Source organism: Vulpes vulpes, chromosome 16, assembly GCF_048418805.1.
Source record: "Vulpes vulpes isolate BD-2025 chromosome 16, VulVul3, whole genome shotgun sequence".
Taxonomy (NCBI): Eukaryota; Metazoa; Chordata; class Mammalia; order Carnivora; family Canidae; genus Vulpes; species Vulpes vulpes.
In genome coordinates this window covers 42,840,810-42,858,386 of record NC_132795.1, presented here as the reverse complement: position 1 = coordinate 42,858,386, position 17,577 = coordinate 42,840,810, and the positions used below count along the sequence as shown (strand labels likewise).

The following is a 17,577-nucleotide window of genomic DNA, read 5'->3' as shown; positions in this document are numbered from 1 at the left end:
CCCACCCACATTGGGCTCCCTGCGTGGAATGGAGCCTGCCTTTCTCTCTGCCTGTGTCTCTGCCTCTCTCTCTCTCTCTCTCTCTCTCATGAATAAATAAATAAAATCTTTTTAAAAATTTTAAAAAATAAAAAGAAATGTGGTCACAATGTCATTATCATGCTAAAACCTTAATAAGAATTTCTGAATCGATTATCCAATATCTACCTAGGGTTTAAATTTTCAATTGCCTCGTAAATGTGCCTCTTTGAATCAGAATCTAAATAAGGTTCACAGGTTGTGACTGGTTGATATTTCCTTTATGTCAACTTTCATCTTAGGTTCTTCTATTTTCATCTTTTTTTCCTCCTTGAAATTTTACGTATTGACGTGTGTTGTCTATCTTATCACATTTCCCAGAGTCTGTGCTATTTGCACGCCCATGGTATAGGTTAACATGTTTCCCTGTCCTCTGTATTATCTCTAATCTACTGATTGCATTTGTCAGCTTAAAAAGACTCAGGTTGTCATTATGAAGTCTAACTACTTTATTTTTTTTTAATTTTTATTTATTTATGATAGTCACAGAGAGAGAGAGAGAGAGAGAGAGAGAAAGAGAGAGGCAGAGACAGAGGGAGAAGCAGGCTCCATGCACCGGGAGCCCGATGTGGGATTCGATCCCGGGTCTCCAGGATCGCGCCCTGGGCCAAAGGCAGGCGCCAAACCTCTGCGCCACCCAGGGATCCCTGAAGTCTAACTACTTTATAGGGGTTTTTGTGTTCCTTCTTCAGGAGGCACATACTGTCTGACCTCGTCACTTTTTGTGATGTTAGTCATCACTGATGCCCAAGAATCTAAGAAACAGTCCACTAAGAGTTCCAAATTGGTAATATTCTATTTCTATCACCTTTTCTTCATGTATTACCTGGAATACTTTTGATAAAAAAAATCCAGCATTTATTGACTGGTTACCAGTAGTACCCAGTTTTTATTTAAAAAGCGGGGGGCAGCATAAGTGCTTCTTACTCTTAACAGATTTCAAAATGATGAGTTAATTTTCTGGTATCATATAACAGTAATATGCAAGCATTTCTGTAAGTATTCTTATGAAATAAATAGATTTAAGGTCCATCACCATCCTTTTCTTTGTTGATATGCAATTATTTTATCTTTGACCATTGGGGAGTATCTTCAGGTTGGCTCCTGAGTCCCTTTGACATACTCTTAATAACATAACTTCTTCCCTATTGGTATGACAAAATAACCTAGGCTTACTTCCCTAGTTCCCACCCTAGACCTGGAATCAGATTTTTCTTCAAGAAATCCTGAGATCTGGGGCACTTAGGTGGCTCAATAGATTAAGCCTTTGGCTCAGGTCATGATCCCAGAGTCTTGGGACCCAGTCCTGAGTCTGGCTCCCTGCTCAGTGGGGAGTCTCCTTCTCTGCCCTGGCTTGTGCTCGCTCTCTCTCACTCTCAAATAAATAAATAAAATCTTAAAAAAAATCCTGAGATTTGTTTTTAAAAAAACTACCACCATTGTCTTTCTATGGCACAAAATGTATATGGGCCATTTAAATAAACCAAAATATGAATATGCTAGTAAATGCATGGCTCTTATGTTAACAACATATTCCAAAGTACCTAAACTAGCAGCAAATTATTAAATTGTTAAAGTATATCTGTTGTATTAAAACAGCATACAAAGTGCTGATGGCTATTGTGAATACAGCAGCGGTCAGTGTTTCATTAAAGAGCTAATTATGAATCTGAAATCTGAATTTTAAGCTGAAATAAAGAGATTAGGCAAGGGCCATGTTATAGGTTCAGGATGATATATTTAAGATTAGAGATCTGTACCATGCTACCCAGATACTGACACTGTTTTTCTGGGATCCTCTGAACCATTTTATGGCTGCCATTATCTCTGTTTCGATAATGAAGACAAAGTCTTTCAGATGCATTAGATTTCAGTTAGATATTTCTAACTTTCCTAGGGTAAAAGGCCTTTTTCTTTCCACCAACATGTTTGTGTGACCTACAGTCTCTATATGACACATCTCAAAATGGAGTCTTTGAGTAAGAGCCATGGTGGTAAAGACTGGTGATAACATCTCGGCCAACGGGGGACATCAATATTTTCATTCAAAATTTAGATAGCAGAAGTCCCTGAGGTTAGGGAACCGTGGCTATTTCTACTCTTCCCTCCATCCCCAATCCAGAGTTCTCCGTTGGAATTTTATGATCCTTCATAGGAAATTAGCAATTTGTCACATTCCTGATGTTTACTTAAGCAAAGAGTTTAACGGCCCCACTGATGTGGTTTTCTTACAGATATCCACGGCCTTATGTTTTCAAATGCATTCTCTCTGGTGTAACTTGCAAAACTAAGCCTTTGAAAAATAGGGCCAGATGTTGAAATATCTCTGAGATATGCATATGGTCATGTAAGCTAAACATACCAGTTTCGTTTGTGAGAGAACTTGAGATATGCCATATAAATATGCGGCAATTTCCATTTGTCAGAACTAACGACCGATGAAAAACACACAAAAGTGGAAATCATTCTTGATCACTGATGCTCGCGTTGGAACCGAGTCACAGTGAGTTGGAGGTGCCGTAGAGAATGGGTACAAAGTCTACTTCTTTAAGTCTTGTGTCAGAGCAGAGGAGCTGCCCAGGTCTCCTTATCCTCTTGTCAGATAAGTCAGGTGGGGGAGCAGTGTAGATGCTGGAGGATGGAAGTTGTTCAGGTGAGCATGAGACTCAGAGCCAGGGACGCCTTCAAAGCATCTCCAGAGGTGGAGAGCCAGCTCTTGGGAGGCCAGGCCTGCCAAAGTCACATCACCAATCCCAACAAGGGGAGGCAAGAAGGAGGAGCCCAGTTGGAAAAGCCAAAAAGTATGCACAACTGCAGGAAGCCGGTGCATGAGGCCATTTGAAGAGACCAGGACGAAGTCAGAGCTTGGAGAGTCCAGGAAGCAGGACTGTGATGTTCCTCGTTGTATTTGAAGTGGTGCTTGGGCCTCCTGGTCGCCTGTGCTGAGAGCAATGAGGAGAGTCCAGGCAGACATACCTGGGAGATGGGAACCTTAACAAAAATCAGGCCCAATTATATTTCATTCTGTCAGTTGATGAAATCAGCCAGGATAAAGCCTTGAGCACATGGTTGGAGTGTGTGAACTTTGTAAATACGGTGGCTTCGTGCCTCCGTGCAGTCGGTGTGGAACCGGAGCGATGACAAAAGGCACCAGAGCCCAGGGGTTGAGAGTTCAGGCTCACCCTTGGCTCCTTCACGGCTCAGCCAAGTGACCTTGGGGACGTTGTCCATCTCTCTGTGCTTTAGAGTTCCTCATCTTCAAAACTGGGGATGGTAACATTATCTGGAGTCATGGAGTCGTTGGGAAGGTTAAACGAGTCCATGTGTAGAAAAGAACCCAGAGTAACGCTAAAGGAATGTTTAAGAAACAGACATTTCCACCAACATTGTAGGGACATTTGTATGAGACAAAACCATGAGACTACTCTGCGTGGTGGTAAACCAGCCTCAGTGCTGGATTCTGAAACAGAGGAGGAAATAAGATGGCAAGAAATATGATGAAGGTGGGAATTCTTCGAGCACAGATTAGGGGAAGGAAAGAGCATATTTTGAAGGCTGCCAGACTTGAGATTCACATCCTGAATCCACTCCACGTTGCTCTGTGGCCTGGAACATGTTCCTTGCCTTTTCTGTGCCCCAGTCCCTGTATTTGTAAGATGAGGATGATGATTTTAACCAGCACAGTTAATTGTGAAGATTAAATAAGATGCTTTCTGAAAGCCTATCACCAAGGACTTTCATGCAGTAATAGTGCAATTAATGCAGTTTTCCCTAATTCCAACCACCGTGTTGCTTTTCAATTTAAAAAGTATTAGAGTCTGGTGTGGTAATATTTTATAGGTAATTGGCTTTTAAAACATAAATATATTTTGAGCCCTCCTCCGGCCCTCCTCCAACCCCGTGGGGTAAGGAATCTGTGGGCTGGAGAACAGTGTTCACCTTGAGCCTGGCCTCCACGCTGGGGACCTGAGGCTCCACATTTCGCTGCCCAGGTAGTTCCAAATCTGCTTCTAGGGTCTGCACATGCCTTTCTCCAGGAGTGACCAAGGGGGAGCTGTGTGCCAGAGTGGGGGCAGCTTGCAACAGGGCTGGCTTAGGGGCTGACGCATCCGCAGCCCTTTGTGTTTTGTCCCCCAGAGTTCAGGACAGGACCTGGAGTGAGGGCTGGGGGCTGGGTTGGTCTCAGACTCCCAGGAGTCAGAGAATTCTAAATCAAATATTGTCTTCGGGGTCATTAAGTGGGCACATTTGTCAAGGTCAGATGATAAGAAATGTTTTATATATATTTATTATCATGAATTATAACTTCTTAATATAGAGACCGGAGGTCTGTGGACTGTTGGTTGTTTATGTCCTCGCCCTAGACCCTGCAAATGTATGAACAAGTCTGCAAGCTGTACTTTTGACACAAAGTGATGAAAACATCCCTGAATTTGCATCATTTTTTAAAAATTTGAGAGTGGAAATGAGCAGCAAGGGGCTGGGCAGAGGGAGAAGGAGAAGCAAACTCCCTGGTGAACAAGGACCTGGATGCAGGGCTCAATCCAGGACCCTGAGATCATGACCTGAGCTGAAGGCAGATGCTGAACTGACTGAGTCACCCAGGCGCCCTCTGAATTTGCCTTAATTTTATGATTCAGAAACACTAGGATGCTAATCAAATGCTGAACATCCATCTCTCTATTTTGGAATTATGTACATTTTAGTGATTTTATACTTTGGTGCAGCATAGATAACCTGAAGCACGTTTACCCAGGCCCTATTTATGTCAGAAAGAAACGTGGTTGATTTCTTTCTTCTAAATTTAGAGCTACTTAAAATTAGAATTTGCAGCAGTTGTACTGGGTGTTTGGCTTACTTAGTGGGTTCAAAAGAAATACACAAATGCGACTATGGAGACACTGCTGCATGCTTAACACCATTGATACAACAAATAATCAGTATTTGGGGGCTGAAAAACCTTGAGGGCAGAACCTGTGAAAGACTGAAAATTTTAATTGACACCACTGGTTTAGAGCATCAGAAAGGCAGATAGTGTGTGTGTGCTAGGAGGCCGGGTCAGTAGATCAGAGCTGCAGTAGGCCATGTCTGTAGGGAGAAGGTATCACAGCTCTCCTCCAACAGAAGGCCTGAAAATTACCACGACCCATGTCGTTAGAGAGTGAGGCAAAGTGCAGGCCCTCCTCGCAAAGAGTAATACGTCAAAATGGGTCTTGTCTTACTCAAGGATGAATAAGGAAAATCCAGTCCTAATAAAAGGACCGCCGAGTAAGGGACAGGAAATGTCCACTCTGAAACAAGCACACATCCCTGAAAGAAAGGCTCCAACATCATGGAAAAAGGATCAGGAAATTGGCATCCACAATGCAGTGCCAGGAAACAACACCCTGTGAAACGGAGGATGGAGGCCACAAGACAAAAAAAAGTTGACTGGAAAAGCACAGAATGAGGTGAAAAGAAAAATGGATAAACTAAAGAAGTGCCTCATGTGAACCAGAAACACAAGGATAGAGTTAAAATCCCCTCCAGAAACTTCATTAAATGGAGACAGTGAGCAAGAATCCCAAGAATCCCAAATGGAGAAACCCTCCCAGAGGAAAAATCAAGACAAGATGAATGAGAGGGAAGAAGGAAGAACAGAGAATGGGAAACCAGAACGATTTGTATTCCTGAAGAGGAGGACACAGTCAGTGAAAAAACCAATAATTTAATATAAAAACAACTCTCCCAAGCATTATCTAACCACAATGCCATGAAACTAGGTTTTTAAATAAATGTTTATTGAAAAAAGAAACTTGAAAATCAAAAACAGTAGCTCCTTCCTAAAATGTTAGGGCCCTTGGAATCCTTACCTCCTATATTCACGGCCTCCTGTGTTGTGGGAGCACCACAAAAACAAGTCTTGTAGTTATCCACGTTATCCATTAGGATAATTTCTTATTTTATAACCTTTTGGGGGGAGAACAATAGGAAGCTTTCCCTTAAGCTTATCTAAAAAGTGTCCATTCTGGGCCAATAATGAGAGAGCTCACAAGCCGCGCTTCCTCCTAGCAGAGTGCTATGCACTTTCTTCCATTTTCAGCGCTCTTCCAATAAACTGTGATGAAATCCAAAGAGAAGTGAGAGGAAGGGAGTAGGGATGATTGGTGGACACGGTATCTGAGAAGAGGATGAACCAGCTTGTTCTATCAACTTAACTTTGCCCTAGATGGTGTTTCCCTTTTTCTTCCTGGCACTTTGTAGTTTTCAGCTCGTGCCCTGTCTTAGTCTGCTTGGGCTGCCATCACAAAATACCAGGGACTTCGGGGATTAAACCACAGAAATTTATTTTCTCCTAGTGTTGGAGGCTAGAGGTCCAAGATCAAGGTTCTGGCATGAGCTCTTTTCCTGGCGTGCAGATGGCTGCCTTCTTGCTGTGTCCTCACGTGGTTTTTCCTCCATACGTTGTGCATAGTGAGAGACAGAGACAAAGAGATCTCTTCCTCTTATTATAAGGTCACCAATCATCTTGGATTAAGACCCCAAAGACCCCATCTTGTTGACCTCCTTTAACCGTCATTACTTTCTTAAAGCCCTATCTCGAAATACAGTCAGATTGTAGTTTGGGGCTTTAACATGTAAATTTAGAGAGGGATATAATTTAGTCCATTGCATGCTCACAAGCAAACATCAAAATTATTACCTAATTTCTTAGAATGTTGGCCCAGACGAGCTGCATCCTAATTCCATAAAAAGAAAGTTGTCTTATAGGAGCTGACTGATGACCCCATTGACTGCCTTCAAAGAGACACCAGAGGGTGGGCTTTGGGGGCAGTGGGCCTGGTCAGTTCTGCAGTGTCCACTGTCAGGCTGAGTTGGGAGCCCAAAATATCAACTTCCTTTTACAACTTGATTAACAGAAAGTAGGACAGAGTTAGATACTTATTTCTTAATTTATACTTTCAATTCTTTAAACAGTATAAAAAGCTGGGATACAAACACTACAGCCAAACTGGACAGGGCCTAGGAGAACCATCATGATAGCCAGTCTTGTAACAAGTAGGATAGAATAGGTTAATCTCAAACATGACTCTAGAATTATTATGCTTGATAGAAAATCAATTTACTTTTAAAGTCAGTCAGTATAAAATTTAATAATTATATATTATTAAGGCTGATGTTTTTAATGTAACATCTTCAATAAATGAGAATGGCATGTTCTAAACATGCATTTCTTTTGTTTTTAAGGTGAAATTGGAAGAAAAGATAGAGATAGGGATGGAAAGGATATTTGTCCAACTTCAAAATTTCTTTTTTTTTTTTAATTAATTTTTATTGGTGTTCAATTTACCAACATACAAAAAAACACCCAGTGCTCATCCCGTCAAGTGTCCACCTCAGTGCCCGTCACCCATTCCCCTCCAACACCCGCCCTCCTCCCCCTCCACCACCCCTAGTTCGTTTCCCCGAGTTAGGAGTCTTTATGTTCTGTCTCCCTTCCTGATATTTCCCAACATTTCTTCTCCCTTCCTTTATATTCCCTTTCACTATTATTCATATTCCCCAAATGAATGAGAACATACACTGTTTGTCCTTCTCCGATTGACTTATTTCACTCAGCATAATACCCTCCAGTTCCATCCACGTTGAAGCAAATGGTGGGTATTTGTCGTTTCTAATGGCTGAGTAATATTCCATTGTATACATAAACCACATCTTCTTTATCCATTCATCTTTCGATGGACACCGAGGCTCCTTCCACAGTTTGGCTATTGTGGCCATTGCTGATAGAAACATCGGGGTGCAGGTGTCCCGACGTTTCGTTGCATCTGAATCTTTGGGGTAAATCCCCAACAGTGCAATTGCTGGGTCGTAGGGCAGGTCTATTTTTAACTCTTTGCGGAACCTCCACACAGTTTTCCAGAGTGGCTGCACCAGTTCACATTCCCACCAACAGTGTAAGAGGGTTCCCTTTTCTCCGCATCCTCTCCAACATTTGTGGTTTCCTGCCTTGTTAATTTTCCCCATTCTCACAAAATTTCTAAGAAAATGTATACAGTTGTAAAAACTGAAATCAGGCAAAATATTGACTTCTGAAATAATTGGATATTCTTTCCTTTTCCATCCTTCCTCCCTCCCTTCCTTCCTCCCTTCTTTCTTTCTCTTTCTTTCTTTCTTTCTTTCTTTCTTTCTTTCTTTCTTTTTCTTTTTCTTTCCTCCTTTCTTTCTCTTTCTTTTTCAGAGAGAGAGAAAGAGATCATGTAGTGTGGTGGGGAGGGGGCAGAGGGAGAGGGGGATAGAGAATCTTAAGCAAGCTCCATATTTGGTGTGGAGACCAGCTGGTTCTCATGACCCTAGATCATGACCTGAGCTGAAATCAAGAGTCAAGTCAAACGCTTAACCAATGGAGCCACCTAGGAGCCCTTCTTCCTTTTTCTTCTTAAGAATACCTAATTTTTTTTAAGAACAGTTTTACAGTTATAGCCAAATGGAGAGGAAGGTACAGAGGAGGGTTATATTTCCCATATACCCTACCCCCACACAGGCATAGCCCATCCTGTTATCAAGATCACTCACCAGAGCCATACGTACATGTGTTACAATCGATGAACCTCCATTGACACATCACAACCACCTAAAGACCATAGTTTTCATTAGGTTTCACTCCTGGTTTTGCACATTCTATGGGTTTGGACAAATGTATGTAATGACATTGACATGTACCCATAATTATTATATAGAGTATTTTCACTGCCTTAAAAATCATCTGCACTCTATCTATTCATTCCGTATCCCCTCTGGTGGCCCCTGATCTTTAAGTGTCTCCATAGTCATGCCTTTTCCAGATTGTCATAGTCAGAATCATTCCATATGTAGCCTTTTCAGCTCGGCTTCTTTTACCTAGTAATCTGTATTTAAGGTTCTTTCATGTCTTCATGGTGGGATAGCTCATTATATTTTTTTAATAAAAAAAAATTGTGCTGAATAATGTTCCCTTGTCTAGATGTGCCACAGTTTATCCATCCATTTGTTCACTTACTAGAGGACATCTTGGCTGTTTCCAAGTTTTAGCAATTGTGAATAAAGCTGCTATAAATATCCTTGTGGAGGTTTAGTGTGGACATAAATCTAGATAAATACCAAGGAGCATGATTGCTGGATGATACAGTAAGAGTGTGTTTGGTTTTGTAAGAAACTACCAAACGGTCTTTGAAGGTGGCTGTACATTTTGCATTTCTATCAGCACTGAACAGGAGTACCTATTGCTACACATCCTCGTTAGCATTTGGGTTGTCAGGGTTTCAGACTTTGGCCATTTCAACTGGTGTGTAATAGTCTCCTTGTTTTGATAATCCTTCTTTTAAAGTTAATGTTACAGATAACACTTGGTGGCTGACAAGACTGAAAGTGGTCATTTAAAGGGAGAATATGGTTGATTTTATAAGATTTCTCAATGGTTTGGTATCTAAAGTCACTGAAAAAGTAAACTAAAAAGTCACACAGAGACAAATAAAAAAGTTAAGGGTTTAAAAAACCACAGTCGGGGCACCTAGGTCACTCAGTCAGTTAAGTGTTTGCCTTTAGTTCAAGTCAAGATCCCAGGGTCCTGGGATAGAGCATCACATTGGGCTCCCTGTGCAGTGAGGAGCCTGCTTCTCCCTCTGCTTCTGCTGCTTCCCCTATTTGTGCCCTCTCTCTCTCTCTCTTTCTGTCAAATAAATAAATACAATCTTAAAATATATATATATATATATATATATATATTAAATAATTAAGTAATTAAAAAAACGCAGTCTTAGTCTCTAGGAATTCTTAGAGTTTTCTCATTGATAATCTCATAAATAAGTATCACATAAGGATAATAACCATAAGAACTATTCGGGTAATTTATACTATGTTTAGTTAAAGCTAAAGCCAGAGCAACTATTAAGACAACCAACGTAAATCCACTTGGGAAGAAAAAGAAAGAAAATATCAGTGAACAAATCAAATAACAAACAAAAATCCAACTACTGTGACTTACTCAAAATCTCAGGGGGGCTCATTATCAATTCGACACAAATCTTGATAGACTTAGTTATTAACACAGAGCTGCTAAAATGAGCATTTATCTCCATCTGCAAGTGAAGTTAGGATTTATTGGGAAGGAGGAGAAAAACCTGAGGGTTTTCAGGCTCTGAAGCTCTCTTTTCAATGGTGTATTGTGTGGCGTGTGTGAGTGTGTGCCTATAAGATAATAAAATTGTGTAGGTTATTGGGTGGTTTGAGAGCAAGCTTTGGTTTCCCACTGCCTTCATTATTTTGTAAGAGTTGAAGCATGTCGAGGGGGCAGGATTGGATTAGGAGTGGTGCTGGACTTTCCTGACGTGAAAGGGTTCTTGGGGTTCTAGCTCTTTTACTTAAAATGAAGGGTTTGAACCTACATGACTTTTTTTTTTTTTTTTTGAGATCTTTTAGAGAATACGAATATTCTCTGATTATTCAGGTGCTCACAGTGCTCACCAAACCTTAACAAAGCCTGACTCTCTTTTTAGGGCAGACTTAACGAGAAGCCATTTAAAAGCAAAAGGAGTCTCTCATCTTCTGTCTCCCTCTCTGATATTTTCCACTCATTTTTTCTCCTAACTCTGGGAAACGAACAAGGGGTGGTGGAAAGGGAGGTGGGCGGGGGGATGGGGTGACTGGGTGATGGGCACTGAGGGGGACACTTGATGGGATGAGCACTGGGTGTTATGCTATATGTTGGCAATTGAACTCCAATAAAAATAAATAAATAAATAAATAAATAAATAAATAAATAAAATAAATTTAAAAAATAAAAATAAATAAAAGCAAAAGGGCTGTTTTGAACTCGCAGGCATGTGGCTCAACCGTGCACAAAAGCAATGATACTTCAAGGTCACCGGGCTTCAGAGGACTCAGGCATTTCTCTGTCAGAGCACCACATGGCCAGAATAGTCTAGAAAATCTTGCAAAGGCTGCTGTGTCTGCTATGTGACCAAACTTGTTCACAACATCTCTATTTAATGATAGATTTTAGCTTTTTTATTTTATTTAAGGCTATAACCTATATATCTGAAATGAAACAAAACCAAATCAAACCCTGAAAGACAAAGCTTTTCCTTACACAAAAGTAAAATGTGTTTCGCATTTTATGTGTTGGCTTCGGTCCAAATTAAATAATCTGGGAAACTCATTAAATGCATTTAAGAGTTTAAGTACTGTTGCTCATTGTTCTTCCTTTCTGGGTTAGCTTTACGACCTAAAAGACTTTATTTTTAAAAGAGTTTATTTGGGTACAAAAAGTGTTGTAAACCCTTGCTGCCTACCTGCAGGTTTTGTCCGATGTCCTACTGTTTCCCCGTCTATCTCAGCTTCATGCTTCTAGAATCTTGAAGGAATGTCTGATAATCAGTTTTTTCTTCCTTATTGTCCAAGACAGCTTCTCAGAGACAAACCCAGGGGCCCAGTAAGGATTATTTTGTCTTTAAACTGTCATGACTTATCTTTCAGATATTATAATCTGGCAAAAACACAGAGTTAGCGTTGACACATGAAAAATCATTGCTCCCCTCCCCGGTAGCGGGTGATGACTTCTTGTCTGTAGACCCCTGAATGGACTGTGGACGGGAAACGGAATTATTCTTATCAAATTTACCAATTACACTGGAATGTTTTAGCAATTACCTGCCAGTGAATCTGCCAGAGTCACGTCTTTTAGGTGGTAATGTAGAGTTAATGATAGGCCACTGGAAGCAGCCACTAGCGGTGCGTTGGGCCAGTTGTCCTCTAACATTTTTTTTTCTTTTTCTTTTTCTTCCTGCAGCTCTGTGGCATCTTGATCCTGGCGGTAGCGATTTGGGTACGATTAAGCAAAGATGGGCAAGAGGTAAATAAAGAGATACAAGCTTCTCTGCTCCCAAAGTAGTTTATTTCTCTTATAATGATGACAGTAATGACAATAATAATGTAAATATTTCTAGAGCATTTTTCTTACCTGCCTTAGGTAGTCATTCATGCTGGTGCATGATTGTATGATTAACTTCAGTTGAATGAATCCCAATTACTCACTGCGTAGGCCCATGCCCAGCACACTCCTTCTGGAGAATGGAGAGGTGTTCTTTGAAAGAAGAACAGTGGCCGTGGAAGTGGAGGTGGGAAGGAGCTGAAAGTGGTGGTCTGGCCCCTTCACTGTTTGCAGGAGGCCGGCCTCAAGTGCAACTGGAGGACACAGGCTACCGTCCCTCCGCACCCACGACAAGTTTTGTACCTTGAGGTACCGATGGGTGTTTGGCTAATCCCAGGGTGGGAGGTTGGTTCCAGAGTAAAGCAGTTGAGAAGTTCTCCTGGAGAAGAAGAATTTGGGTCTGTGTCTTAAAGGCAACGAGGGACGAAGGTGATTGATAAGAGCCTGGGCCAGCTGGAGGGCCTCCTGTCACAGCAAGAGGACGCTTGCACTAGGCCAACTCAGCAATTGGCAAGGGAGCCCGGCCTCTTGCTCTCTGGAGAAGCTTAGCACCAGCCCCCTTCCCTCACCAGGCCCTCCACCAGGCCCCCTCACCAGGCCCCCCACCAGGCCCCTCACCAGATCCCCCACCAGGCCCCTCACCAGGCCCTCCACCAGGCCCCTCACCAGGCCCTCCACCAAGCCCCCCACCAGGCCCCCTTCCATGCCCTGTGGCAAAGCCCTTAGCAAGCAGGCCAGGGGTCTGGAGGCAGGTGAGTTGGGGGTTCTTGGGTGGCCCATGTGCTGTCCGTGACCCTCACCGTGAACCTCACTGTGACCCTCATCATGTCCCTCACCACGGGCACATGTGGCTGTGAACACCATGTAGGACATGCAGAGCTGTTGTTTTGGTTCCATTCAACATGTACCTGGCACCTTTTCTTGCTCCCTGGTTTCCATTCTTCTCCCTCCCTTCTTCTCAGCCCCCCCCCCGCCCCCATATTATCCCTACTCCTAAGCTCAGTCCTTCCCTTCCTCCTCATGGTCTGGGCTCTTGCCTCTATTCAGGATCACATCCCCCACTGCTGGAGCCTTCTAACGTATTTATTTGCCCAAATACAGGCTCTCGGTGTCAGAGGAATTATGATTCTCATTTGATAATTATTAAGATATCTTAAGCCAGCAATTAAAGTAATGTCTTTTCTACAAAAGCTTATTATACCGTGATGAGGCTAAATGCCTTGGGGACAGCCTTGTAAGGAAGATTAGAAGAAAATCAACATCTGTTCTGATGCTTTTCCTCAACTGGGTGGCTTCTCTTCCTCTTCCTCCCTCTCTCCCTCCCTCCCTCTTTCCTCCCAACCTCACTCCATCCTCCTTTCATCCTTCCTTCCCTCTCTCCCTCCTTCTTCCCTCTTCCTCCCTTCCTCCCTTCCTCCCTTCCTTCCTTCCTTCCTTCTTTCTTCCTTCCTCCATTCCTTCCTTCCTCCCTCCTTCCCTTCCTTCCTCCCTCCATTCCTTCCTCTCCTTCCTCTCCTTCCTGTCACTCCTCCCTTCCTCCCTCCCTTCTCTGTCTCCTCTTCTCTTTTTAAAACTTGCTTTCTACCCTTGGACAACTCAAGGAATTGCAGTGGCAGCGGTTTCCTCACTCAGGGCCTATCCATGCTGAAGGAATTGGGTGGGGGACAGGTGAGGCAACTAGTTGGTGACATCCTAGCCCATCTGAATCTCATTTACAGTTTCACACTGATAAATGTTAACTGTGACTCCCTGGTGGCCCTTGGGCTCTGGGCTTGAACCCAAGAAGGGTATGTGAAGATGCGCTGAATTTTGTTGCCTAGAAGCTGATGTCTGACTTCTGGACGCATAATTAAGCCCAGAGATTAAACAGCCTCCTATTCGGAGGCCGCTGTGGCCTTCTGCGGATGTGTGTGCAGCCCATCTTTTATTTTATTTTATTTCTGGTTGACATGGGAACATTTTCTTTCCCCCAAGGGCTTCTGGTAAACAACTTTGGTGTTTAGTCTGTTAAGAAATTCCACACACCGAACGTATTAAAGGCAAACTGCTGTCCTTGCGAGGGTGGGCCCCCATCTCTGGGGAACAAATGAACTTCTTGAGCGAGGCTGCATCCTTGGTGACATGTGGATGCTTGAGCTCTGGATGGAAGTCCACATCCGCTAGGACGGTAGGCAGCTTGGTTTCTGTGAAAGTGGCTTGATTTAGCTTTCTGGGAGGCCGGTGACAAATACTCAAGAGGGCAAAGACCTGGATTTTAGTAGGTGGAGAAGCAGAGGCAACAGTCCCAGGAGGAAAAGGCCGAGCATCCAGGCAGAGGGGAAGAGGGCTGTGCATGACGTGTAGCCCATCTCTTAGGGCTCAGAGGGTCTCTCCTCAGAAGGCTTTGCTTTCCCTCACAGAGACTCAGTGCCCAGGTGCAGCCTTGGGCAGCCCCTCAGTCTCAGGAGAGCTCTGAGAGTCCAAAGCGCACCTGTAGCCTCCCCTCCAATGTCCTGCCATGGGGGTTCTCCGTCTTGACCCACACAGACACCGGTCACCCGAGACAGCCTGGAAAACCCGCTGCTCCATTCCCTGGGCAAACACCTGGCCCCAGATTTCCATTTCCAGCCTGAACAAGGCCGCACTTGCTGGGCTGGACTTGCGACAGCCACCCCCTACCCCTGGTCACACTGGTCTCAGCCCAGGGCTTCCAGAACCGCCCAGAGAATGCTGGCTGCACTCCTCTGGGCGCCTCTGGGTGTTGCACCCATCACTCCACGTCTGGCCTGTCTACACCGACTTCTGGTCACTCTGACAGCGAGTCAGGCCTCTCGAGGCCTTCAGGGGCCTGCCCTGGCCACACATTCTAGGGAAGGGCAGTGGGGAGCTGGGGTTTCTGGCTGCTGCTTCTTATCTTTGGTCATTATGGACTTTGACCAGATGCCAGGCATGTTTATTAACAAAACTGATTTCTTAGCTCCAATATGAACAAGCAAACAACAACCAAATAAACGAAAGACCTGAAAAACAAACAAAATATCTTTCGGACGTTAACCAAACTTTCTAAATACGTAGGTTGAAACCCCGTTGGTGAGCCTAGACTCTCAGAGACAAAGGAGGCCTCAGATACCACAGAGGCTGACCCAATTTCCTTTATAAAGGGGAAACTGGGGCCCTGCAGGGTTGGGCGACTATTCCAGGGTTAGAAACTTAGACCCTTACCAGAATATAAATCTTTGTTTTCATGCTTTTATAGCTTCAGCACATCCCTTCCTATTGATTATTATTTTTTAAAGAGTATTTATTTATTTATTTGAGAGAGAGAGAGAGAGAGAGACGAGGGAGAGGACAAGCAGGGGGAAGCAGCAGCAGAGGGAGAGGGAGAAGCCTGGGAGGATGATGGGGGGCTCGATCCCAGAACCCTAGGATCATGGCCTGAGCCAAAGGCAGATGCTTAACTCACGGAGCCACTCAGGGGCCATTTCCTATAGATTATTGAATGAAGTTTTCCTCTAGGCCACGAGCTGGTTTTTAAAGTCTTTAAAAATGTACACATTATTATTACTAGGTTATTGTTATTATTATTATTTTTAATGTATTTCCTGTTAAGGGAGCTGCCGCACATACTGTGCAACAGGTTCTAGGAGGCAGCGTCTCTGGGTTAGGGTAACAACTAGTGCTCGTCCGGGAGGTAGCCCAGGAGATAGGGATCATACAGGATGGGCGATGTCCCAGGAGCACCTGTGAACGGCACTGGCACCAGGCTTCACTTTTGACTGGTGATTTATCTGGAGGACAAGTGGTAGACTGAGGTTAGGTACCCCGAAGGTAATGAAGGAGGGTAAGTGTGTTGCTGGAGAGCAGAACTGAGCCATGCAGGGTGGGTAGCCAAGCCAACATCAGGAGCCTTAGGACGTTTTCCTCAATATCCCATTACTTAATAGTCAAAATAAGGGATTTCTGGAAGCCTCTGTAGCCTATACGTCCTGGGAACGCAGAGATAGAATTATATGGAATATCAAGAACTAGATTTATTTTCTTAGTTTAAATATTTTTTGTGTTTTGGCAAATGTATGGACCTGTGTGATCACTATGGCAATCAACATGCAAAGCATTTTTCTAAACCCATAGGTGTTCACTTGTACCCTCAGCTGTCGGTTGCTCTTTCCTTCCTGCCTTCCTCAAGGTCAAGCACTGCTCTGATTTCTGAGTTACCTATTCTTGAAGGTCTTATAAATGGAATTGTACAGCAGTCACTCTTTTCAATATAGCTTTTATGAGATTCATTCATATTGATGGGTCTCTTCGTACTTTGAGGAGCTTGCCTTTCTAATTTAAATAATTAAATTGCCATAAAATGCTGCTCCAGTGTATAAAATATGTACAAAATATGCAAACCAAAGGTCACAATCATGGATGAAAGCACCTCTCCTTCTGAGCTTTTAAAAATAATTGACATTTGAAAGGCGTCTTGCATCTCTTGCATCCAGCATTCAATATATCATCTTAGAAGAAATGTAAATTGGAAATGTTATTCAGACGAGTCACATCTCAATGGAATATAAGCTCCTTGAAGGCAGGGGTATTGCACCTCTTTACGTCACTGAAGTATCTCCAGGTCCTAGAATAGGGCCTGGCACATACCAAGTACCCAATGGTTATTTGTTGAACAACAACCATCAGAGAAAGGGATTTTCTGTCATTGATCTCTTTTTTATTTTCAGATTCTCAGCCCTGGTGATTCTGGTACTAGCCCCTATATTGCTGTGAATATCTTGATTGCTGTGGGTTCTATCATCATGATTCTGGGTTTCCTGGGGTGCTGTGGTGCCGTGAGAGAAAGCCGCTGCATGCTTCTTTTGGTGAGTCCTTCACACAAACCATGACACCCACCCTTCAGGCTTCTGAGCGCCATCTCCCATTCCCATTGTCTGTCAAGAGGACTTGCCAAGATTGATTAAGCTCTAACTTATGTTTAAAGGGTTTGATTATAGAAGCTAACATTTTTTAGCGTAGAGGATGCCCTAAGAAACTTTAGTCCCTGCCTTCCTTCCTTCCCTCTTGTTGAGCAGTTGCTGTGTGACGGATACTGTACTCAAAGATTCATAGACGTGAAGACAGTCGGAAGCCAGGAGGGGAAACTGGCAAGCAGACTCTTAGCTACCGAGTGAAAGGCCCAGGAAGGGGAGGGCAAGGATAGGGAAGAGAACTTCCAACCTGGAAGTAGAAGTACAAAGGGTGTTTGTGTGGGTGAGAATGTGATGGGCTCTCCTGGGAGAGAGGCTGCCAGTAGGACACTGGCCTGTTCAGGGCACGACAAGCCTTCAGGTGTGGCTGGAGTGGGGGCAGAGGCTGTTTTCACCCAATGCTGGGAGATGGGTCTGAGAATGGACAGCCCCACCTCATATTCCATGCTAACAAAATTGTTAGGGACTGAGGTAATCAGATTTGTGCCTTAGAAAGCTTCAAGGAGGATGGATGGGGTTGGGATAACCCACCGACATTTAACGGGTACAGTAGAAAATAATAAATGGATGTAGAAAAAGTATTAGAAAAAGATCTTGACATATTTA

The 17,577-nt window shown here is 43.4% G+C and overlaps 1 protein-coding gene across 2 annotated transcripts in view; it reads left to right on the top strand.

Annotated features, from left to right (window-relative positions):
- The window catches only part of TSPAN8 (tetraspanin 8), a 220,382-nt gene that overhangs the window by 190,228 nt on the left and 12,577 nt on the right, over window positions 1-17,577 (top strand). For both annotated transcript variants that reach the window (XM_072741947.1, XM_026001715.2), the window contains 2 exons: window positions 11,885-11,947; window positions 16,729-16,866. In XM_072741947.1, coding sequence (XP_072598048.1) covers window positions 11,885-11,947; window positions 16,729-16,866 — 201 coding nt within the window. The remainder of the gene's footprint in view (window positions 1-11,884; window positions 11,948-16,728; window positions 16,867-17,577) is intronic.